This window comes from Bactrocera neohumeralis, chromosome 4 (assembly GCF_024586455.1).
Source record: "Bactrocera neohumeralis isolate Rockhampton chromosome 4, APGP_CSIRO_Bneo_wtdbg2-racon-allhic-juicebox.fasta_v2, whole genome shotgun sequence".
Lineage (NCBI taxonomy): Eukaryota > Metazoa > Arthropoda > Insecta > Diptera > Tephritidae > Bactrocera > Bactrocera neohumeralis.
Window position 1 is genome coordinate 28,105,014 of NC_065921.1, and position 26,791 is coordinate 28,131,804.

At 31.2% G+C, this 26,791-nt stretch overlaps 1 protein-coding gene across 5 annotated transcripts in view; it reads left to right on the top strand.

Moving 5' to 3' along the window:
* LOC126755681 (terminal nucleotidyltransferase 5C) overlaps nt 1-25,493 on the top strand; it is a 313,932-nt gene extending 288,439 nt beyond the window's left edge. For 3 of the 5 annotated variants that reach the window (XM_050468420.1, XM_050468422.1, XM_050468421.1), the window contains one exon: nt 23,736-25,493. In XM_050468420.1, the coding sequence (XP_050324377.1) occupies nt 23,736-25,439 (1,704 nt within the window). In that variant the 3' untranslated portion in view covers nt 25,440-25,493. Of the gene's footprint in view, nt 1-3,695; nt 4,334-6,474; nt 7,079-23,735 lie in introns of those variants that run through there. The other 2 variants (XM_050468423.1, XM_050468424.1) reach the window with 2 other exon arrangements.
* Nucleotides 25,494-26,791: the final 1,298 nt, after the last annotated feature.

The window sequence follows — 26,791 nt, forward strand, 5'->3', positions numbered from 1 at the left end:
CTGTACTTTTGAAAGTACCGAAATTGGGTACTCAAAAAATCACAGAATAAAACTTGTATGTACTATTATTCAAAAGTAACGCAAAATATATTTTGAATTAATTGAAATAGGTATCGAACTTTGAAAAGTACCGAAATTAGGTACTCCAAAAATGGTAAAAAAGTATTTTTACATAGTGCTACTTAGAAGTAACATTATGATAAATCTAAAATGAGTTAGTTGAAATATGTTCCATATTTCAATATTGCGAAAATATTCGGTACTAATTTATAGTGATTTGAAAAAGCGAGAAAATGAAATGTATGTAAATTGGTATAATTAGTTATATATATATGTTTTGTGTCTTAATTCAAAATAAACCTTTATTAGGTAAATTTTAAAATTAAAAAAAAATGTGTTCTAAAATACCGAAAAAATGTTATTGTACCTGTTTTAGATACATTTTAGACACTTTTAATTTTTTTTTATTTTCTTTCTTTTGCTATTTGGGGTGTTCTAAGGGACTAACTATCTCATGTGGTACCTATTATCGGTACTAAATAAAAATTTTCGGTACTCTAAATTATTATCCAAAATATCTAAATACTAAGCCAAATGCCTCCACCAAATTCTTTTTTACCCGATACCGTTCAATCCTGCTTTAAATACCTTTCGGCAATCAAACAATGTCAACTAAGGTCAAAAGAGCAACTCATTTACACACTTCCGCCAGACAAAGCTAAACACCTACACACACACACACTTACTGCGCTGTTGTATTTGTTGTAGAGCCGAACATTTATGCCAACTCAGCACAATATTTGCACGCAAAAATTCCAAACCTAACACTATTACTCCACCATGGTGCGCTATGATGACGCTGAACATTACCATCCAGCGTCACTGACAGCCAAATTATGCGCAACAACAATCAGAAAAAAATAGCAAAAACACACCAAAACAACAGGCGAAAAAGAATATGGGCAATCATCAACAGGTATGCGGTGTGTTGTCGGAGATTTGCGAGCAACAATAGCAACAAAAAAATTTATGATGAATTTATGTATGAAATTTTGCTGAAACTTTGTATGTAAATGTGTCTATGCCTATGAATTTGTGTATAAACAGCAACAAAGTGTTGTAGTATGAATAAAGTGTATATTTTTTAAATGAATGTTTATATGTATGCCTGCGTGCTCGTCTATTCGTGTTGCCCGCAAAACAAGTGACAAGCCGACAATGTGTGCGAAATATACAAGAGAACAAGTGTACGAGTAAATGAAATGTCAAATAATGGAATGCTGCCGAAATGCGGCAATGAATTAAAAGCAAAAATTTAAAAAAAATATATATAAAAAAGTATATAAAAAATAGAAAAAATAAGAAAAAGTTGTGAAAAGTGTCTAAGAAAATAAATAAATAAATATGCATATATGTATATAAATGAAAAATAAAATAAAATTTAATAAAGAACGTTTATTAAATAAACGTCAAAAATTGAATTCAACAACCGAGAAACATTAGGAAATGAGCCAAAGAAAAATAAATAAATAATAAAAAAATTATAGTAGGATTAAAAATTTTTAAAATTAAAAGAAAATTAAAAAAAAATTAAAATTGAAGGAGAAAAATTCAATACATTTACAAAAACACTCTTGTTAATTAACAAAAAATCAATTATTAAAAAAATTAAATAAATAATATGCACATAATTAAAAAAAAAAAAAAAATCATTAATTACAAAAAAAAATTAAATAAATAATTTTGAAACAATTACAAAAGAACTAAACTCGTTAATTAAAAAATAAAAAAATAAACAAATAACTTTAAAACAATTACAAAAAAACGTTAATTAAAAAATAAAAGAAAATTTAAAAAAATTAAATAATATTAAAAAACAACAAAAAAATTCAATCAATAAAATAGAAAAAAAGTGACTATTAACGTAATTAAAAAAAAAATCTTGATTAAAAATAAAAATAAAAAATAAAACAAAATACTAGATAATTTTAATACACTTAAAAAAAATATATAAAACAAAAAATAAATAAAATACTAAATAATTAAATACGATATGAACACGAAACACAAACAGAAATGTTGAAAAGCTATAAAACTAAAAAAGCAACAAAACTAAAGAAATAAAAAAACTAGTATCGCAAAAAAATCGCAGCACCAAACGTGATAAAAACTAAAAAAAAAAAAACTAAACAGAAACAAAAAAAAAAAAAACAAAAACAAAATTAAAATTAAAATAAACAAATATAATTACAATTAAAAATTTATAAACCAAAAATGCGATCAAAAAAGCTAAACATCCGCATATGGCGCATCACCAGCATGCTCAGCCGCAAATCGGTGGTTTGGTGATAGTAACAGCGGCGCCGACGCTGCCATCATCAGCACCACCGACATTGTCATTTCCATCTTCGTGTTGGTGTTGCTTGTTGCCGCCTTAGACGCTGCGGTCGGCACCGCCAATGGTCGAGAACAATCTAGAAGAGGCGCCAGCGCAGCAATCAAGCACACATAAGTAAATAGATACATACATACATACTTGTACTTACACACAAAAATACATAACCACATGCAGCTAAATTGCCATACAAACCGATGCTGGCGATTAAAGCATTAAAATATGTGGATTTGTATGTATGTAGCTGTGTATTTATCAGCCGTCGTGCCGTGCACATATGGCAGTCACTGTAAGCCCACACGCTGCAGCCGCGATAATGAAAAGTCTCTATATACATATGTATGTATGGATGTATGTATGTTTATGCATATACATATATACGTATTTATATAAATAATATATACAATATATGTAAATGTGTGTGCGTGTGTGTCGCTAAGCCTACCCCACAACCGCTCCCGGCACTTAGTATGCGCACTTTATTCGATTTGCTGCCACCTTTTTAGTGTGACGTCAGTCGGTGCTGCTGCGCGCCTTTCGCCGTGCCATAACGAGTCGCCTGCATGCCGCGCACCCAACCCTTACGCTACTTGTTGGGTTCTTGCTTGCAATACATTCAAATATCTTTCATTTTTTTTAATTTTTTGCCATTGTTGTTGTTGCTATTAGCACGCCAGCGCCCCACGACAACGGCTTTTTCGCTGAATGCTGCCGATTGCGACAGGCGAAACGACTTGAATGTGCTCAAAAGCTCCAAAGTGAGTGGGCGCTGTGAGCAGCACATTAATGAAAGAAATAGAGAGAAAGAACAAGAGAGCGTAGCATGTAAGGTGTGTATGTTTGAGAGGATGTGTTTGCTTGAGAAAAATTATAATTTCAAATTGTGAGTATTTGTGCTTTTGAGCACCTACTGTGACTGAGTGACTGCATTAACTGAGTGAGTCCATTCTCTGAGTGACTGCATTCCCTGAGTGCCTGCAATGCCTGAGTGAGTGCAATACTTAAGTGACTGCGTGCTTGCATATTACGAGTGACACACTCAAAAAGGTTGGTCAGCTAGCGCTCCACTGCTTGCACTAATCGTGTTAGAGAGCTTATACCTCGACGCGAATAACACCTGCTCGCATGCATTACAGCCCCTCAAAAATGGTATATACGTGCGCGTGTATGTGGCCTGCACTCAAGCTCCACCATGCACTCGCATTCACTCACGCTCACCAACTGAGCAATACACTCGGCAGCCTACTCGCAAACTCAACGTGCTGGCAAAGCGTACGCCAACTTGGCGACCCATTGGTGTACATTCCCCAACAGCGCAACGTTAGCAGCAGTACGATTTCGAACTCGCTCGGCGTAAGACATTGACTGCTCCCGTATACGCGGTCGTACACATACATAGTATATAAAATAGTGTATATATATATATATATTTATATATACATATTTGCCAAATTGCCATAAAACGTCAAAAAACAGCAGCAGCGTTAGTAATTTTTTGCCTGGCGGTGTACTGAAATTGAAATATAACTGTTCAGACGTTATAGAAATTTGCTTGCTTTCATCAAATTTTGAAACAATTTTTTTTCGTGTTTTTGCTCGTCGGCAGTGCAGCTACGACGCAACGCACGTCATCAAGTCAGTCAACAAATCGTCGCTTGCCGTAGTCGTTGTCGTGGTCGACGTTGTGTCATTCATTGCCGTCGTAGTCGTCGTCGTCGTCGTTGTCACCATTAACAGTGTGTGTTTCTGCACAGCAGCTTGTTAGAAAAGTGGCCAAAAACAACGAAAAAAGTAGCAAATGAAACTTGAAAAATAGCAAAAAATTTAATTTTCGAAAATATTTTCGAAAGTGTAACGAAAAGTGGGCGCGTGCAACTTATAACGTGGCGTAAAATAAAAATAACAACAACAAGCATACGCGCAAACTGCAAGAAAAAGGTGGGTGAAGCAATCATATTGTTTTAAAGAATTTGTAAGAAAAAATTTGAAAAATTTCGAGGAAATCGAAAAAAAATTATTTATGACTAAAAAATTGAGAAACATATTTTTTTTTAAATAAAACAACAAAGTCAGTAGTTGTGTGTTAGGGAAGTGCAACGAAACGTGTAAGAAGCCTTCAAAGGTAGAAAGCAAAAGCTGATGCGTTCTAATTTGTTGGTGAAATATCTTGAAGCAAACGGACAAAGGCAAAATAAAATAAAATTGAATTTACCCTATAAAAGAGTGGATGTTAAAAGTAAAAAAAAGCTAAAAAAGATTTAAAAAATTTGAAACTTTGAAAATTTTAAATATGAAAACTTAAATTAAAAAATATAATATAATATTTTTGAACTATACAATATTTAATAATAAAAAAATCTGGAAATAAAATTAAAAAAAGAAAATTAGAATTAAAAAACACTTTAATGTAAAAATTAGAAATACGTACATGAAAATACAAAAAAAAATTAAAAATTGTAATTTAAAAACTAAAATTACATACATATAAATTATAATTAAAAAGTATGAAAACTTATTAATAAATACATAAATTAATCAAATTTGAATTAAAAAATTAAGAATAATTTGCATCTAAAAATTAATAAAATTAAAATAAAAAAATTAAGAAAATTTAAGTTTGAAAATTAAAATTAAAATGGAAATTTCTAAATGCAGAAATGTAATTTAAAAACTAAAATTACGTGCATGTATTAAAATTTGGATATAAATACATCTAGAAATTAATTGAATTAAAGAAATAAGAAAAATTTAATTTAATAATTAAAACTACTTGAAAATTTGGTAAAATCCAAAAATTTGAAAAATCTTGAAAAATTTAAAAATTATAAAAATTTGCATTTTGAATTTTAAAAAGTAAAAAATTAGAAATTTCAAAATACATACATTTTATAAAACTAAAAAATTTTAAATTAAGAAATTAAAACTACTTGATTATTATTAAAATTTGAAAATCCAAACACTTAGAATATATAAAGCTTTATAAAACCTCAAACTTGTGAAAAAATAAAAATTTTAAGTTTAGAAGCGAAAACTACTTGACAATTAGAAAAATTAGAGAATTAAAAATTTCCATTGCCAAAAATTTAAAATATTTAAAATTTTGAAGAATTCAAAAACTATGGGAATTTAAAACTTTGAAATCAAAAAATTTAAGCTCTTGAAAATGAAAAGGTTTTGAAATTTCAAAATTCAGAAATTGAAAATATAAAAAAATAAAAATTTTGAAAATATAAAATATTATGTATTCCAAAACTTAAATCTAAAAAAATATGTAACTCGCATATGTATAGTTCAAATAGTAGACCTTAAAGTACAACAGGAATGAATATTAAAAATATTTAAATTTCAAAAATAATAATAATTGAGTTTTTAACTATCAAAAAAATTAAGATTTAAAACAATATCTACAAATAAAAAAAAAATAATTTCGAATCATCAAAAAAAAAATTAGATTTCCACAAAATTTGGAAAAATAAAAAATATTAAGTTTCGAATTATCAAAAAGTATTATTAAACATAAAAACATTACGATTTAAAGAAAATGTGATTAAAAAAATTTATATTTGTACCAGTAAATGCAAGAAACAACAATATTTGCGCAAGTTTTCAATGTTCGAAAACTTAATTTAAAACCAAAACCAAAAAAATACAAAATTTAAACATTTTTTTTGCATATTTTCAAATTTCGAAAATTCAAATTTTTACAATAAAATATTTCTTTTTAGCAGCAAAGCACATACGTCACAAAAACGACAAGCGCCAAATGCGTAACGCGATACGCTGAAACAACATAAATTAAAAACCAAACGAATTTATTGCAGCGGTGGAGCAATTTCACGATTTCGCGAAATTGTGTGCATAGCATTTTTGTTTGGCAAAGAAAAGTGCGAAAAGAACTGAAAGAAAATTGCAAATAAACAGTTGAAAAAATTTAAACGAAGCAATTAATTAACTAAAAAAAAATATAATTAATTCAAAAATTAATATAATTAATAAAAATTAATTATAATAATTAAAAAATTAATATTTATTTAAAAAAATTAATAAAAGCTAAGGTAATCAATTGAAGTAATTAATTAAAGTTTGATATAATTAATTACAAATAAAGGTAATTAATTAACTGTTATTTAAATAATCAGCGAAAATAATCAGTAATTAATGTTATAAATTTAATTACTCACAAAATTAAGCTAATTAATTCAAAAATCAATGTAATTAATTAACAAATACTTGAAAAAAGTTGCAAAAATCTCAAGCAGAACATTTTCTGCGTCTTTAGTGGACAGCTGGCACATTCCAATACAAACACACGTACACATACACGCATACCGACAAACTTACCTAAGTATGTACACTTGAAAGCGAAAATTCAAGGCGAAAATTGTAGTGCTCAACGCAAATAGAAACTAACCCACACACAACGAACGAAAACAGCAACAAAAAGTCAAAATAAGCAACAACTACAACAAAAAGCATAAAGCAAAAACTTGTGTAGTTTACGATTTCTGCGAAATTTTCAAAGAAAATTTTACCCAACAGAAAAGCGAAAAAAGAATATTTACAAAATAAATTTGCAAAAAAAGCAACACATTTGCGAAAAATTAGTAAAAGAGTGTGAAACGAAGTGCAAAAACTGAAGCGGAGTGCAGCTCGACTGTTTGTGCAGATTCCTGCGTTAATTTGGTAGGTGATTCATGCGCATTTGAACACAAAAATTTTTTTTTTAATTGTTTTCGGCATTAAGAAAAGTGTGTGCGATTAATTAGCAGCGCAAAAAAGGAGAGCAGAGCAAAAATTAATAACACAATTTATACGCGCATACATATAGTTCATAAGTAGGTGACTAATGCGGAACGCACAAGCAAATACACAAACTTAATTTATTAGGGAAGTGTTGAGAAATGAACGCAGGTTGAAAACAATTATTTATGCGTTTCGTTAAAATAATATGCATTTGATGAGATTATTCAACGTTTGCTCCCGAAATGTGTATACATACATGCATACATATGTACATACATATCTTTCAACCCAAGTGCTTGTAAAAATATGAAATAATTGCGAGCGGCTCGATTTGTGATTTTTTCGCAAATTTATTGAATTTTGAGTTATTTGTCTGCGCTGTTGTTGGCATTAAAATGCTTGTTGCACCCAAAAGCTAAAAAATTTACTTGAATTAGTGGAGTTACCTGTTTTTTGCTGTATTGCTTAACAGCTGGTGAAAGGAACTAACTGCAAAGCTGGCGTATTTGACTGAGAGAAAACGCGAAAAATGTGCGAAAACAGGCATAAAATGCAATGAAAAATGTAGCCACTTTGAAATATGCATAAATTTTTGAAGTTTTGAAAGTTTGAAGAAAATTCCAAAGCATTTCAAAAATTAAAATTTTTGCTAACTTTTTTGGAATTATGAAAAAATATGAATATGAAAATTTTTGCAATCATGAAAAAGTTGTGAAAATATTTCCAATTATGGTAAAGAACTCAAACATGTTTTGGTAACAAAAATATTTCAAAAATGAAATTTTTTGGAAATATGAATTTTCGGAAATATGAAAATGAAATTTTTCGGGAATATTTTTGAAAAAATTTAAAATTATATGAAACATTTTTAAACATATTTTTGGTATCAAAAATGAAAATTCTTGCTAACATTTTTAGAATTATGAATATGAATATGAAAAATTTTCAACCATAAACAAAATTTTGAAAATATTTACAATTAGGTATATGAAAAAAAATTCAAACATATTTTGGTAAAAATATTTCAAAAAGTAAAATTTGTGCTAATCTATTTGGAATTATGAAAAAATGTTAATTTGAGAGTTTTTCCAATTATAAATAAAAAATATTTGAAAGCTTTTGCAACTTAAAAAAAATAGAATTTGAAAAATTTTGCAACTACATACATACATATACATATATATGAAAAAATTCTAAAATAATTTGGTATCAAAAAATTTTCAAAAATAATATAATATCATTTCTAATATTTTGTAAAAATAATTTATTTTTGGCTCACAAATTCCAAACAAACTGTAAATGTTTTCGAAAATAATTTGTTTATTTGATAAAAATTTCAAGAATATTTTCATTTCAAAAATTTTGCAAAAATAAACTATTTATGGATTACAAATTTCAAAACAAAGCTGTGTCAAAGTTTTCAAAAATACTTTTTTTATTTGAAAAAAATTGTCAAAAATAATTTCTCTTCAAAAATTTTGCAAAAATAATTTTTTTGCTATATAAATTCCAAAAAAAAAAAATGTTTTAATGCGCATAACTCCACGATTTTGATTAAGATTTTTAATAAAAATAATTTCAAATTAAATAATATAATATTTGAAAGGTGTTGGCTTAAAATTATTTGCTCGCAGCGTTGCATTTATTTTTACAAATATTCTTTTTGCATAAGGAATCTCAGTTTGAAATTAAGTATTAGCAGCAAAAATGCGAATGTACAACTAGTCTTAGAAGTTTTTATTAAATATTTGAACTAGCTTTACAATTTCGAAACCGAAATGTATCCATAAAATATTTTCCTTCGAAAAATTATGTGAATTTCGAAACGAGGAGATTATTTTACAATATATACTGTTACTAATAAATGCAACTTTCAAGTAAAAAATGTAAAATTTAGTTTTGAAAATTCTGAAAAACAACGCTTTATAAGTGAATTTTGTATTCAAAGCAAATTCATTTCTCGGAAATTAACGCCAAAGAATTCTTTTTGTTCCAAGAAAACCACAAAAATGCAAAACAATGAAAATGTGAATTCAATAATTCAATAGCAAAAGTCTGAGTAGAACATTAAGCATGCACTATGTATTTTTGAATTGATTACTTAAAGTCGAAAAAATCGTTTTTGTTACAATTTTCTAAGAAATGTACATAGAAAAAGCTTAGGAAAAAACAAAATTTATATTTTTTAACTGCAAAAATTCTAGTTTGTGCACTTAAGTAGGTAAAAAAATAAATGATAAGTACGTTGTCGAAAGCTTTAAAACAGAAAAAATGTGTTTAATGAAAAAATTTTCAGGATTTAGAAACCCGTTTTAGAAGGTAATTAAATATAGTTTTTAAAATTTTTGCTTTTGCGTTGAAACTCACTTGCTGTGTAAGTCTATGTAGGGAAAATTTGCTATTTTTCAATTTTAAAAATATTTCTTTTTTGTTTTGGTTTTTTATTTAAGAAAATTTTGTTGACAAAATGTTTTTTTGGTTTTATTTTAATTTTTTAGTTAACTTTAAATAAAATAGTTATCATAATTAAAATGTTGCTAAACAATTTTTTTTTTGAAATTTTTTAAATATATTTGTTAATTTTAAATAAAATAATCGTCATATTTATTTTTGAATATACTATTAATTTGTTTTTGCTAAAGAAGAAACAACTTACCCGTTATTTAAAACTAGAAAAATTTTGCTTTTAAATATTAAAACAATATCAGCAAAATATTATTATTACTTTAAAAGATTATTTTTGTTGTATTCGTAAATTAGCTTTTCATTATTTTTTTTTAAATTCTTTATTTTTTTTGTTTATTTTTTTTGTTTTATTTTTATTTCTTTTCTGTCTTTTTTTAAATTTTTTTTTGTTAATTTCAATTAATTTGTTAAAAAATTTGTGCGTTTGCCATTTTTTCTGATTTATTTATTTTTTATTTTCGTTCATTTTTAGAGCTTTTTTAATATTTTAATTTTAATTATTTTTTTTATGATGTATTAAAAATATTTATTAAAAGCTTTGTGTTCTTTTTAGAATTTGTATGAAGTAAATAAATTAGATTATTTTTCAGAAGAAAGAAAAAAGAAAGAAGAAATAAATTAGATTTGAGTTAAAACCATTAACAATAATTTAACTTGGAAACATATTGAAATAAGATAAAAAGTATTCAGTCAAAATAAAAAAAATTAAATTTTTAAATGAAAAAATTTAGTAAAATTAAACAAAGAATATTATAATAAAAAATAACATAATCATTAAAATTAATATAATTTCTTTATATTTTATTAATTAAAATTTTTTGTTAATATTTTAAATTTTTTTTTATGTTTTTTATAAACTTTCTGTTATTATTTTTTTAATTTTTATATTTTTATAATTTTTTTGTGATAATTTTTTTTTTAATTTTTTACTTTTATAATTTATTTGTTGCTATTTTTTTAATTTTCAGTTTTTTTAATATTTTTTAATTTTTATCATATTTAATAACAATAAACAAAAAACATAATAATTCAAATTAATATAATTCTTTATATATATTTTTTAATTAATTTTTTTCCTAATCTTTTTATTTGTTTTTTCTTAATTTTTTTACTTTTATAATTTTTTTCTTATTATTTTTTATTTATGTTTTTTTTAATTATTAAATTTTTAATATTTTTTATTTTTTACTTTTTAAAAATCTTTAGTTTTTAACTTTTTAATATATTTTTATTTTTAACTTTTTTAATTAATAATTTTTATTTTTTTCCGATTTTTTTATATCAAAATTTCAACCAACTATTATATTACAGCCTTTATTTGTAAATATTTGCAATACACAATGTAATAATTATAGTACCTACATAAATACTGCAGCATGCAGCTATAATAATGCCAACCAACAACAAAGCAGCAAGTCAAAAAATGCTCGTAATTAATAGTTTGCCGCAATTATTAATTGAAAGAAATCAACTTGTGAAATCCAAGACGATGACTACTCGTTATCTCCAGCCAGCTAGAGTGGCTAAACACACACATATGAACATATGTACACACTAGCATATACATATGTAGGTATATATAGCATATATACACCAATGTATGTATGTATGTATGCATATAGAGGCGTGCTACCTCCACAGACCTGCCTACAACGCCCGAAGCAGCGTACAGTGTTGCACAAAAGTATGCTTGAATGTATAAGCAAGTTAGTATGTATGTATGTATGTGACTAAATGCCACTTACCGCTGCACTGTGGTGCAAACCAATATATATTTACGCGCGCTTTGCTTTTTATGACCAGAATTGTTGCGCCTTTTTGTTTTTTCCCCACTTTTTATAACTTTTAATAAACTTGGGTGTGCGTGTGTGTGTGTACATGTGTGCAAGCAGCGAATATATACATTGTTGTTGTTGTGTTGTCTATTTGCTTGTTTTTCGCTGCATATTTTTTTCAACTAGAAAATTAATTCGCATAACTTAACAAAGTTGTTGCTACTAGCGCTACAACTACTGTTGCTGTTGTTGTTGTTATTATTCTATTTTTATTGCTGTTGTTGTTGACTAAGCTAAGCTGCGCTGGTCAGCGCTAGCAAATCGAAAGATACAAGTTGCACGCATCGGTGTGTTGGTGACTTTTAGTAGTCGATATGAGCACACACACCCATATATACATATATGTATGTATGTGTTTATTAATTTATACGCACACATGCACATCGATGCTTGAATTGCTTTGGTTTGCGTTGGTTTTGCCCGTGTAAGCGATGACGTTCAACTCTGTTTACTGTTTACGTGCATTTCAACTACAACGTACACACATGTGTGTGTATTCAGGTATATATGTATGTACATATATGTGTGGATTTGGCTATGGGTTTGTAGCGTGTTTGTGTCAGTGTGACACAAGTGGTGAGCGTGAAACAAAAGCTAAAATGGAAAATCTAATAAAATTGCGAAAAAGACGCTTTAATTAAGTAGCAGCAACAACAACAACAACAACAATAGCAGCCGCAATCGCGCTGCGCTAAAGTTGTTTACTGTTTGCTGTACAGTTTCATCCAATCATCTATTTGCGTTGAATTTAAATGTTTTTTATTTGATTTTTTTTTTTTTTTGTTTTTGTATTTAGTTTTTGTTTATGGCATTTTTGCGCCTAGTTAAATAATTTATTTCTTATCGAAGACACCTTAACATTGTCATGAGGTACATTTGGTTGTCTATTTAAGTTATTTGGTGGGTGTGCTGGTACATTTTTATGGTTATAAAGTGGTTATATATTGGTTAGTATATCTAACACAAATAATAATAATATATACATACATACATATATAATACAAAATAATTTTGAATAAAAAAAAATTACTTCAACATTACAGAAAAAAAAATTAAAAAATAATTTGTTAAAAAAAACTTATTTATTTTTATCAAATTGCACTTACATAAATTAACAAGATATAGTACATAAAAAATATAATTAAAAATATTTAAAATAATAATTAAAGTTAAAGTAATATATACATTTTTTTAATAATGTTAATTAATTTTGAATTTTTAATTAAAAAAAATATATATTTAAAATAAAAAGAAAAATTAATTAGTTTAAAAAAATTAATTAATTAAAAAAAAATAATTAAAGCTAAAGTATTATATACATTTTTCGAATAATGTTAATTAATTAAAACAATATAAATAAATTAAAATGTATTAAAATTAAAGAAAATACTTTAAAATAAAAATAAAATAATGAAACCAACAGAAATTAAAAACATTAATTAAAAAGTAAATAGTCGAAAATATTTTCTTGAATACTTTGAGCTTTTGCTAAATATACATAAGTATAGACACTTCAAATTATAAACAAATATTTTTTTTCAAATATTTTAAAATAATTAATAGAAAAAATTAAACAACGTATATATAAAAAAAAATATTAAAAAAAAATTAAGAAGAAAATTTAAAAAAAATTATTGAAGATTAAAAAATTTATAAAAATTAACAAGAAAAAAATTAATTAAAATCAAAATATGTATCCACTACTGTAATCAAAAAATAGTAAGACTTTGTTCATATAAGTTTAAAATTCTTATTCATTGTTCAAAATCTATGTATGTATGTATGTATATCGTCCCCCTCAAAGAAATCCTCCTTCACCTCAATGCACTTGTGCCAACGTTTTTTCCAATCCTCGAAACAATTGTTAAAGCCAATTTCCGGAATAGCCATCAATGTTCGTAGCGATTCGAGTTTAATGTGATTATCGTGGTGCAAAAACCAAGAGTTTTCGGCCCATAATTCCGAACTCTTTTTCGAATAGCCTCGCGCAAACGACGCATAACACTGACATGGTATTCCTTGTAGACAGAAGGAATACGGAGTGCACCACACCTCGATAACTGTCAACATAACATTAATTTTTCACCTGCTTTGATGTGGTTTTTTCGGTTCCACTCACCTTTGCCACGATATTCGGTCGATTGATCATCTGTTTCGGGTTTCGTAAGCATGGATCCAAAACTCATCGCCAGTAATAATACGTTTCATGACATCCTGGTAGTCGGAAAGCATTGTTTCAGAGACTTTAACGCGATGCTGATGTAATAATTTTGGAGCCAATCGTGCTTTCACTTTTCTTAGGCCTAAATAATCATTCAAAATGTTTTACACTGATACTACCGTTATTCCAAAGGTGCCAGTAAGATCACTGCCTGTTAATCTCAAGCAACAATTCCTTTGTTTTATTGACGTGTTGATCATCAGTTGATGTAGATGACCGTCCTGGACGTGATTCGTCGTGAAGGCGTTTTCGACCCTCTTTGTATAATAAAGTACGCGAATTGGTCCTTCAGTTTTAGAGATATCTATCTGAAATTTTGTACACGTCCGTTTCTCCCCAAGCAGCAGCTTTTCAAATGATTCAAACCGGATCATTGCTTCGGAGCTGTCATATACATAAACCAAACGATCATAATCCAATCCTTGTATGGTAAGCTTTTTTACTTTTTATTAGCCGAGATATCTTCACGAAACTTATTTATTAGTTGATTTTTTTATGATATTTTTAATGATCTTGTTCTAAATATTTTTCTTTTTAATACTTTTTTTAATAATTTTTTTTTTTTAAGATTTTTTAATGGTTTTTTATGATTAATTTTTTTTTTAACTTTTATTGATTTCTCATTTTTTTTATTTTTTATCTTTAATATTGATTTCTTTTTTTTTTTAACGCCCGCTCCTGCAACAGCTTTCGGCTTTTCTGTTATTTCTAACCACACTTTTCACGCAAATATCGCCTCCACTTGCATTCGTGTTTGCTTCCGGTAGCAACATTACGTTGTCCAACTTTTAAACACTTTCTCATTTCCGCGAATTTTTGGTTCGAAATACTTTGCGCAATTTTGAGGTCAAGTTCTCACTTTGCCGACGACGCTACAGTGGTGGCGATTATACAAGCCCATAGCCACTTGCCTCCATGTATGTATGTATGCATGTAAATACAGCTGAATGCACGAAAAATGTATGCCAACGAGGTGAGCATTGCTTAATTTTCGATTTTACTTGTTGTTGCCTTTGCTGACGCGCCACTGACCAACAAAGCGGGAAAAGTATTTTTTCACTTTAGCGAGCGAGTGCGAGGGCCTTGTTTCGTTTGCAAATTCTTTCACATGCCAACTAAGTGCACAAATATTTATAGAATACATATCTAGGTACACATGACTATATACATATACATATGTATGTCTGTATGTATGTTCTTTTGTATGCAGTCTGGATGACGCCCACACCTACCGGCACCCACTAAGCCTTGTAGACATTTTATAAATATTTCTGCCACTGCCACTTTTGGCTACGATATTCTTTGGCTGTTTACTTATATACATACATATGTACATGCATATATACTTATGTGTATGTACGTATGTATGTATATATGTAGCAATTTTGCCGTCTAAACACTTTGTCATCGACTTTATTGACAGTTTTTGCTTAAAATTTGTATTTCTCTGCTTCTTCTCACTTTTATTGTTGTTATTATTGTTGCATGACATTTGAAATGATTGCTTCTAATACACACTTTGAATGGAAATCGTCGTCAGTTTGCCGTTTACTCGCGCTGAATCAATCAAGCATGACATAAATTGTATGTGTGTCTGTCTGTATGTAGGCATACATACTCAATTGTGTGTAGGCATACCAAATATGTGACAAAATCCATGTCTAAATGTGCGAATAGAAAACTCGTAAAAATATTTATTTGTTCATACATAAATATATACAAACAAACATACACACACACATGTATATATACATACATCTACATTTATACATCCAAATAATTCCGCTTATGTCGTTTAGAAAAGCGTCGCAAGCAAAAACAATGCGCTTACTGTATGAGTAAGGCAAATGAAATTGAGAGTGCCGAAGAAATTAGTATTCAAGTAATGTAACAAAAGCAAGTTAAACAAAAAGTGCAAATAAACAAAAACAATAACAAAATATGCCTGCATACCTGTGCATATCGACTTGTGCACATACATACATACTTATGCATATATTATATGTATATAGTTCATACATATATGTTGGTACGTTTACTTTTCGCAGTGAGTGTGTGCGCTCTCTGTTTTCCTTCGGCTAAATGTCGGCAAACACAGTTGAATAGTTAATTCGTCCGTTTTATGCTTAACTTGCGCAATTCTAGCGTAGTTTTTGTTTTTTGCTTCGGATTTGCTGTTTTCTTTTTGTCTTTTGTATGTTTTCAGCACCTTAGTTTGGGGTGTGTATGGCTCAATTGCGACTTTGTGACTTCCTAGCGGCGCTATTTTTTATAGATTTCTTATATTAAGAAAAAAATATTTTTATAGACTTTTAGACAAAAAATTACGCGGAAATTGTAAAAATAACACAAAATATTTTATTTAATCGGCACTTTTTGTTATGGCTTTCATCTCCTTTAGCGAATCGAATTTCTTCGATTGACTGACGATTCCACGGAATGGCAATTTTAATTTGAGAAGAAAATTAAGAAAAAATCACACGAAGCCAAATCTGCAGCATATGGTGGTTGATCAATGGTATTCATTGCTTTTTTGGCTTTAAATTCGGTTACAATCATAGCTCGATGCGATGGTGCATTATCATCGTTTAAAATCCATGAATTGTTCTTCCACAATACCGGCCGTTTTCCCTCCATTCCCTCATAAACCCATCTCCCAACGGCAGTTATAATGCTCTCCATGAATGTGGGATCGGAATTCGCGCTATCAAGCATGTCCAAAGAGTTATGTTTACGGTACTTTTTTTGAAAAAAATTTAGCTTTATAAGGACGGGTGGAGCAAGAACGCGTTTCATACCCAAAATATCCACCAAAACCTTTCGAATGGACACGCGAGAGATGTCGAGCTCTATTGCCATCTCTCTAACACTTCCTGATGATTTTCAAGCACTGTATCCTTCACTTTTTTAATATTTTCATCAGTTGAAGAGGTCGAAGGTCGTCCAGAACAAGGCATGATCTCTCGAGCGTCTTTGAAGGCATTGTACCACTCGTAGGTTTGTGTTTTAGATTAAGAATAGTCCTACCAAGTTAGCAAAATACATTTTTTGAAATATTATGTATCCGGAGTATATAAAATACAATTTCCGGGTAAGTTTTTGTCAAAGAGTATATAAAAATGGATCAGTTCAAAATTGAAAAATTGGCGTGGCATTGCCTATTTTCATATTTAACAAACTAATATACCCTTTTGCACTTAATTTGTTACATAACGTTCTCATCATGCTTGGTCCAGACCTGCCACCTGATCTCACATTCCTAGAATAATGGTTTTCTTACTTTCGATCGACTAAATATTGTTTGTATTGATTATTTAGAGCGATCTCCCAATATAATTAAGTGGAAATACATGTTCCACCACATTGTCTGCAATCTCTACCAGTTCCTTCCTAACCTCAAATACCGTTTATACTGATTTCCATCTGCCCAGTGCATTCAAAGTATATGTACATATGTATATCTCAGACAGTAGCTGAATTATTTCACTCTGTGCAACAATTTAATTTTCCCACTCACTTTTTATCATAAATACAGCTTTTTTCTGCTTCTTCCACATTTTTATGTTTTGAGTCCATTTCTGCAATTTAATTGGCATTGCAATGCTTGTGATAATGTATGTATGTAAGTATGTATTTAGCGAGTCATTCATAAGTTCTTTGCACAATTAACATACATACATATACAAACAGCATAACTTCAAACATACATATGTATGTATATATGTGTGTATATATGATGTATGTACATACATATATAGGAGGCACATAGTCATATTACTTAAACATCTGTCGACATGGTTTTCAAATTGCACACTTTTTACGACTTTTATCTGCGTCTTTAGTTGTGTGCCATTTTCGTTTGCATTTGTTTATGACTTTTATTAATACTTTTTTGCTGTGTTTGCACTTTTTTCCCCATTCTTTGAGTGTCTTTAATTGCATTTCGCATGACATGGATATTTTGCTTTACATTTGTTAGTCTATTTTATGTTTGTTGTTGTTTGTTTTTGCATTTTAGCGCACTGAAAATTATCTAGTGCATCAAAGAAACTAACAACAGCAACAATGACAAATCGGTAATAAATATAGCAGTCACATGCTGCACTGAATTTATTGCGTTTACATATGAGTAAGTTGTATATTATATAGTGATGTAAATATTATATATAGTATACATATACACACATATACATATATAGATATATATGCATTTGTATGTACATATGTATGTATATATATACATTTTTTGGAGTTCGCATGTCAAATAAAAAAGTTTTCCGTACAAGAATTTGATTTTGATCGTTCAGTTTGTATGGCAGCTATATGTTATAGTGCTCCGATCTTAACAATTTACTCAGGAATTATAGCGTTGCCTCGGACACTAATCTGTAAAAAATTTCGGGAAAGCATCTCAACAAATAAAAAAGTTTTCCTCACAAAGACTTGATTTCGAACGATCAGTTTATATGGGAGCTATATGCTATAGTGCTCCGATCTGAGAAATATTTTCGGAGATTATAGCGTTGCTTTAGATACTAATTTACGCCACATTTCGTGAAGATAAATCGACAAATAAAAAAGTTTTCCAAACAAGCACTTTATTCCGATTGTTCAGTTCGTATGGCAGCTATATGTTGTTGTGCTCCGATACCGGTGGTAACGACAAGTGAGCAGCTTTCAGGGGAGAAAAGAACATGTGCACTATTTGACATCAATATCTAAAAAACTAAGTGGCTAACTGGCGTAGTACAGACGCCTTCTAGTGTATGCATGCAAAGTTTTGAAAGCACTGGAATTATTTATTGTAACAAATATTGAAATATAGTAAAAATTTATTAAATAGTTTAAAAGGGCATTCCACGACTTACTTGCACTATAATAAATTAATTTTTTATAGGTCCATACATATAACTGTACTCCTACCGCAAAACAAGCCGGCTTTTTGCATGATATTTCAATAAAAAAATTCTAACAACCCGGAAGTGCTGAGAATTAGTTTAATTTTGTTTTGCCTAAAGCGCGCCTACAATTATCACAATAATCTGAAAAAATAGGTTTAAAGTCTTTAACAGCACACACACACACACACACAATTGGATTTATAAGTGAATTTATACAGTGCTGTGCAGGGTAATGGACGCATATGCTTATTGGAGCTAAATTGATTTAATTGTTTACTGCAAAAATAATTGAGAAAATTTGGAGCGAAGTTTAAAATACATGAGAAGGATTATTATAGTAAAACAACATAATAATAAAAAATAATATAATATAAAAAATAATACAAAAGTATAATAGAAAACATATAAAACAAAATTAAAGTCAATTTTATTTCAATTTTCAGGATGATCCGCTTAACGAGCTGAGTCGGTTTCGCCATTTCCATTTTATATATGTATACGAAAAGTCCTCCAGTTTTTGAAATATCGATGTGAAAATTTTCGCTAGGCCATTTTTGCCCAAGTAGCTGCTCATTTGTCGGAACCGCCGATATCGGGCCGCTATAGCATTTGGCTGTCATATAAATAGACCTTCAAAATGAAGTCCTTGTATGACAAACTTGTTTATTTGACGAGAAATCTTCTCGAAATTTTGCCATAAAATATTTCCCAATAAAACGCTAAAACATCTCAATAAATTTATTAAATCGGATAACCATAGCATATAGCTGTCATACAAACTGAATGATCGAAATCAATTGCTTATATGGAAAGCATCTTTATTTGTGCAGATATCTTCGCGAAATTTAGCATGTCTTATTGCCTAAAGTAACGGTACAATATCTGAAGAAATTGTTGTGATCGGCCCACTATAGCATATAGCTGCCATACAAACTGAGCGATCAAAGTTAAACTCTTGTAAGGAAAACTTTTTTATTTGACAAGCTATCTACACGAAATTTGGTTCGGAATATCGCCTAAAGCAGCGCTATAATTTCCGAAAAAAGTTTTCAGATTGCACCACTATATCATATAGCTGCCATACAAACTGATCTATCAAAATTAAGACAAACAGCTTTTTATAACCATTTATGCTATAAAAATGCAGCTGTGAAGGGTATTATAGCTTTAGTGAAAATAAGGTTAACGTTTAATCTTGCCTTTAATACGTTTCGGTTGAGTAAAGCAAAGCATTTGCAAAACGGTTCTATGTCATTGCACAGCGCTGTACATTTTTGAATAGTCATTATTATATATGTGCATATATACATATGTATGTATATAAATGAATATTTCTTATTGGCGCTGCTTTTATTTAAACATTGTAAACACTTATACATGTATATATGTACATATACATGTTTGTAATTACATATGTGTGTATGTGTAATAATAGCTTGTTGAAATCATAATGATGAATTGAATTTCTTGGAAATGTAATAAAAACAGATTATGCGGATGTTTGATGCTTTTTTTCGACATAATTATTATTTTATGTATAAAACATACATATGTACATACATATACATTTATATATTTATATATGCAAGCATGTAATAAATTGTTCTAAGTTGTTTACAAGCACTTGAAAGCATGTAAACATGAATACAGAGATACATACATACATATGTATATTGTATATGTACCTGTATGCCAATATTGTTGTACTTATGTATGTAGATACACATCATTAATTAATAGTTCTGACTAAGAATGTGATAACGAGGCAATTATTTGCGCTGAAACAAATTTTATAAGTAAATGTACATGCATATGTATGTGTATATGCATTTATTTCTAATTGTAAATAAAAATATATATATGTATGTATGTAAATATGAATAAAATTATTTCAAAACTCTCCTCTAAGCTAGAATAAATGCACTTCTGATCAATATTTGTGCGCCTGTGTGTTCACAAGTGCGGTCTACCGGCAAAAGGTACTAAGTTCAATTTAATTAGAGAAAAAAATTTCAATATTATATTTTACTAAGCACATTATCCTTGTATATTTCTGTCGAGAAAGTGATTTCATATAGAATTTTTAACCATTTTTAGAGCTAAAAAAAGTGAGGTCACTCGTTTTTTAAGTCTTCTGCCTAGGATTGGTATAAAGTCTTTTCGTATTTCTAATCAAACTTCAACTTATTTTTTTTTATTAAATGAAGCTTAAAATCTCACCTTTCCAAACCTATATGGTATGACAAATGTGATTGGTAGCACAGGAGATATACGACTGTAACGACATCTATTGACAAAATACGAAAAAACTTTTTCGACTATCCAATATAATGAAATTTTTAATGTAAAATACTTAATATTTTACTTTACATGCATTTGCTTAACCTTTTTCACTTACTTACGCCGCTAATGAGCGTTTTTTAGCGCTTTCTGCAAGAGAAATAAAAATAATTTCGCTGCCAGCAAAGCAAAGTAACGCGATAAACACGTGCCACGAAGCGCAAAACAGGAATTTGTTTATTTTTAAACACAAACAGCATAGTATTTGAGTGCAGATAAATATATTTAGTTCCAATATATAGTATATATACAGTATATAGACTCACACCTCCCATACATATGCCTATTTATACATACATATATATGCCTTCAATGTACATATACATATGTATAAGTATAATTTGTGTCACATGTACAGTCAGCCTATAATTCAAATATGAATTCTTTATACGCTCGTTAGTCAGTCGGTTAGTCGGCCGGCCGGTCGTTCGTTCGTTCATTTGTTCAGTTTTCTACCATAAACGAATATCACAAGATAATTTGTGTGGGCGACGAGTCTTCAACTTTTGCCGTTACTATGCCAGCCCATTTGACTCTGCGGCTATTATTGTATTATCTCGCTGTTATTTATTTTTTATTTTAACATTTTTTGAGTGTGTTTTTGTATTTGTTGTTTTTGGTTTCCCTAGCATTGTCATTGACCTTTGCGCTCCACGAAATAAGCACAAATGAGCACAAATTCGAATTATGTAAGTGTTGAATCACTCGTACTCGTACTCGTACTTATTTCGAATGACACAAAAGCCGCCACTGACTGACTGAAGCGCTAATTTATGTTTTAATCGGAGGCGAAAGAACTTTTTTCAAAGTTCAGTTTGAGTGCAGTAATTTGTGGTGTGTCAACTTGAAAATAATAATAACACAATTTGAAAATAATTACATTAATGCCAAGGCGGCATGACGAAAATTGCCGTCAAGTTATTACAAAAAAAAAAAAATTATAAAAAAAAATATTTAAAAAAGATAAAAATATATTATTAACAAAAAAAAAGAGATATTAATTTTAAAATATCTTACCTTCGCTGTTTTCAAGGGTATCAAAAATACTCTTTCAAACGCTTTTTGAGCCTTGAAGACTAATTTTTCGCTAGTTTGTATGTGTCAGAAGACGAATTAAACATTTTCCAGTGATATGATGCCATATATTTACATATATGAAAACAAACCCAAAATTTCGTTTAGACTTATATACATTATACATTTGAATAATTCTATGTATGTCTAATTATATATGTATGTGGACCCGACAGTTATAGCCTTGTCTCAATTTGATTACAACTAAATCACTGAACTGAAGGTATTGGCGAAAACATTAATTAAAAATTTAATATTAATTACAAAAAATGTGGCAACGCCATGTTCACTGGTATATATAAAATATAGCTAGTAACGTGTATAGAAAAAATTAGACAATTCAGTGAAGGCGTTCCCGAGTTACTTAAGGGTCGAAATAATCGAATTGGGTTGAACGAAATTCAAGAGTAGTTTGATGTTAGTATTTGCAAATTGTACCACATGCATTGCTAATGGAATAAAAACCGGCAGTCGTCAACCTGCCCAAATTTAATTACATAATAATTTAGAATTCATAATAAACACTTTTGCGAATTTCAATTAAAAATTTAATATTAATTACAAAAAATGTGGCAACGCCATGTTCAGCTGTTTTTATATATACCAATCTAGTGAATAACGTGGCAAGAAAAATTTAGACAATTCCGTGGAGGCGTTCCCGAGTTATTTGGGTGTCGGAATAAACCAATTGGGTTGAACAAAGTCCAAAATTGATTATTAAAAAATGCATGCCTTGCTAATGGAATAAAAACCGACAGTCGTCAACCTGCCGAAATTTAATTGCATAATAATTTTGGAATATTTCGATAAAAATTTAATATTAAATATAAAATAGGTGGCAACGCCATGTTCACTTAATTTTACATATACAAATATAGTGAATAACGTGTAAAGCAAAAATAAGACAATTTAGTGGAGGCGTTCCCAAGTTACTTGGGTGTCGAAATAATCGAATTGAGTTCAGCAAAATTCAAGAGAAGAAGTCTAAAGAAGATTCTTGCAAGGCGGATACATTGCTATGGAATAAAAACTGGCAGACGTTACCCTGCCTAAAATTAGGAACAAAACCTTGTAGATTTTCAGTTCGAAATTTCAAAAGAATCGATTTTTTTTAATAGGAAAACGATTTTCGAAGTATGTGTTAATATAAAATGTAGTTGTTCCTAAGTACTCAATACCAGATCTCGCTGGATATTGCTTCTTTAATAATTTTTATAAACAAAAATGTGTCATTAAACATCTGCTAATAGTTAATTCTCACAAAAGATAATTCGACACATTCAATCTCTCGGAAAAAAAGTTTTTTGTTATTTTTTTGTATAACTTAACCTCAAATTACACAATTATTTATTATTATGAAATAAAGAGTGTCAAAATGTGATAAAAGCAATTGTAACGGCTTGCCGGTAATACAACTCAATGTCGAAATAATTGTCTGTTAATGAGGTCACAGAAGTGTTATTAAATACGAAACAGCAACGACTGTGTTCCAGTTTCATACAAAAACGCTTGCGTTCTACTAAACTCAAGACTTGCTTTATTGTATTTATGAATAAATAAATACTTCTGAGCTATATAGCTGTCACGTTTAAGGGAATATCAAGAAATATTCGGATCAAATCACTAGAATACACAAAACTCGTAAATTATATTGCTCATTGCAAGATAACTCAAACTCTCTCATATTTTTTCCTGCCCGAAACTCTGCTAATTCCAAAACTCTATTAACAAAATCTCTCTATTTCTCATTATACTTGCAGTGCGGGACCCTAGACGCACACTCCGAATCGTCATATCACTATCAACAGCGTTCGAACAGAATGGATGTCTATCAAATTGACGACGGTTTCCACTCGGACGGTGGCACTGAGACGCCACCACCCTCACCCAGTTCGGGTTCATCGATAGCCTCGGCTTCGGATCATGGCTCATTGGAGAGTGTCGACACGGGCGGTACACAACGTTTGGCCGTACTCTCATTCGAACAGGTGCGTAAATTGCACGATGTCATGGACGAAAAAGTGGCCATACATGGACGTGGTAATTTCCCCACACTCGAAGTACCGCTCAAAGACTTGGTCAATATGGTACGACGCAAATTGGAGGCAGATGTTAGTGTGGGCGGTGCCGGTGTGATAGTCAAGGATGTGCGCTTGAATGGTGGCGCAGCTAGTCATGTTTTAGCTTCCGAGGATCAGCCATACAATGACTTGGACTTGATCTATGCCATTGAATTGACATCGACACGTCACTTTGATCGCGTCAAATCGGCCGTGCTCAATACATTGTTGGACCTCTTGCCGGAGGGTGTGTGCAAACGGCGCATTATGCCGTGCGCTTTGAAGGAGGCTTACGTCGGCAAGATGGTCAAAGTGAATAATAATAATGACGGTGATCGTTGGTCACTAATATCGCTTGGCAATTCGCCAGGTCACAAGAATGTCGAACTGAAATTTGTCGACACAATGCGACGTCAGTTCGAATTCTCAGTGGACTCATTTCAAATCGTTTTGGACTCGTTGCTACTGTTCTACGACTGTGCCGCCTTACCCATATCGGAGAATTTCTATCCGACCGTGGTCGGTGAGTCGGTATATGGCGACTTTCAGGAGGCGCTCTATCATTTGCAAAAGAAATTGATCTCAACACGACAGCCGGAAGAGATACGCGGCGGCGGTTTGCTCAAGTATTGCAATCTCTTGGTGCGCAATTATAAGCCAGTCGATCCGCAACATATCAAGACCCTAGAACGTTATATGTGCTCACGATTCTTCATCGATTTCCCCGACATCAATACGCAGACCAAGAAACTGGAGGCGTACTTGTCCAATCACTTCTGGGGCGTTGACGAGGAGCCTCTACAATATCAGTACCTGATGCATTTACGCGAAGTCGTCGAAATGTCTACGGTGTGCCTGATGGGGCACGAGCGGCGGCAGACCATGTTGCTCATACAGAATTTGGCCACGAATGTGCTCTACAAAGAGCAGAAGAAGCAGCAACAGGCGCAGGAGCAATATCAACAACAGCAGCAACAACAACATCACCTACATCACCATCACCATCCACAACAACAACAACAGCAGCAGCCAGTCGATGTGCAAACAACACAAGCACAACAGCAGCAACAGCAACAGCAGTCACATCAACAAGTAACGCTGGTCACAGCACCGCACCAACCACAACCACAACAATTGCAAGCGCCGCAAACACAGACAATCTACTTGCAGGCGGCGCCGACAGCGTCACCACAAACAACAACAGCGACCATCTGCTGTACGACAGCCACCGGCGAGCAGCAGCAACAACAAGTGCAAGTACAGCAACAGCCACAAGTGCAGGCGATACAGACGCACGCCGCGGTGGCCCAGCCGACGACCACCATTCTCGTCTATAACGGCGTCTACTATGCACCTGTGATTCCGGCTATTTGCACATGCAACCAGACGTGGTTGAGCACGTGATTGACGAACGAGCCGGCGACGGGGCAAACAGACGCAACAACAACAACAACAGTAGCAGCAACAGCAACCACAGCGTTAACAGCGACAACAAGCGCAGCAGCAGGAGCAGCAACAACAACAACAAGAAATACAACAGCAGCAGAGGCCACATTGATGGGAGTACAGCAACAGCAGGACCAACAACAACAGGTACTACAGCAACAAGCGTTAGCAGCTACAGCTTTTGATCAGCAGCAAAATGATGTGGCAGCAGCAGCAGCAGCGGACGTAAGCCACCTACAATCTAGCTGCAATTGCAATTGCAACAACAACAACAGCAGCACTAGTACCGTTGTGCCGGCATTTGCATTTAATGGCAATACAACAACAGCAGCCACCAACTGCAGCAGCTACGCTACAACAACAACACCACTTGCAACTTATGTGCCGCCGGCAGCCACAGCACCAGCAGCAACAACGGTTGCTGCGCCGACGGCTAATAATTTGCTGGCAATTCCTTGCTACGACGCGCAATGCCTGTTGCAACACCAGCAGCTGCAGCAGCAACAACAACAACAACAAGCACAGCTGCTGCAACAACAGCAAACGCAATATTTGCAACAACAGCAAACACAGTTGTTGCAACAACAACAATCAAAATTGTTCCAACAACAACAACAAACGCAATTGTTGCAGCAACAGCTGATAACAACACACCATCCATCATCCACTTACTATGTACAGCAAATGCCAACAACTGCATTGCCTGTACTACCAACAACATCACTAACACCACCACAACAACAGCAACCATTCTCATTGCAAATGCAATTGCCGTTGTTGGAACAACAACAACATCAGCAACAGTTGCTTTTGCAACAATATCAACGACAGCAAATACAACAACAACAACCGCAATTTGCTGTCTACTTCGCGCCGCAGCAACAATTGTTGCCACAACAACAACAGCAGCAACAGCAATTTGTGCATTATTATCCGTATGAGCCCACCGCTGCTGCCTACAGCAGCTGATGGGAGTCACAATAGATGCCTGAAGTGCATGGGTTAGGCAACTAAGCGCTGTCAAAGACACCAAATTGACCACTTTTTGTTTTTGTAAAAATTAATTTAAATCGACAATAAGTTTTTGCTTCACAATTTTTGGATACGGTGCAGAAAGATTTGTTCTTTAGAAATTTTGTTGAAAATAAACTTTAGAAACCGTTAGTTTTGGAAACAGTGAGCTTTCAAAATATTAAGCTTTCAAAAATCGAGCTTTCATGCAAAAATTGAATTTTGTAGTAAAGTGCCTTCGACAAATCAAGCTTTCACTGAATTCTAACATCTGCGATGCACAGAAAATGAAGCTTTCC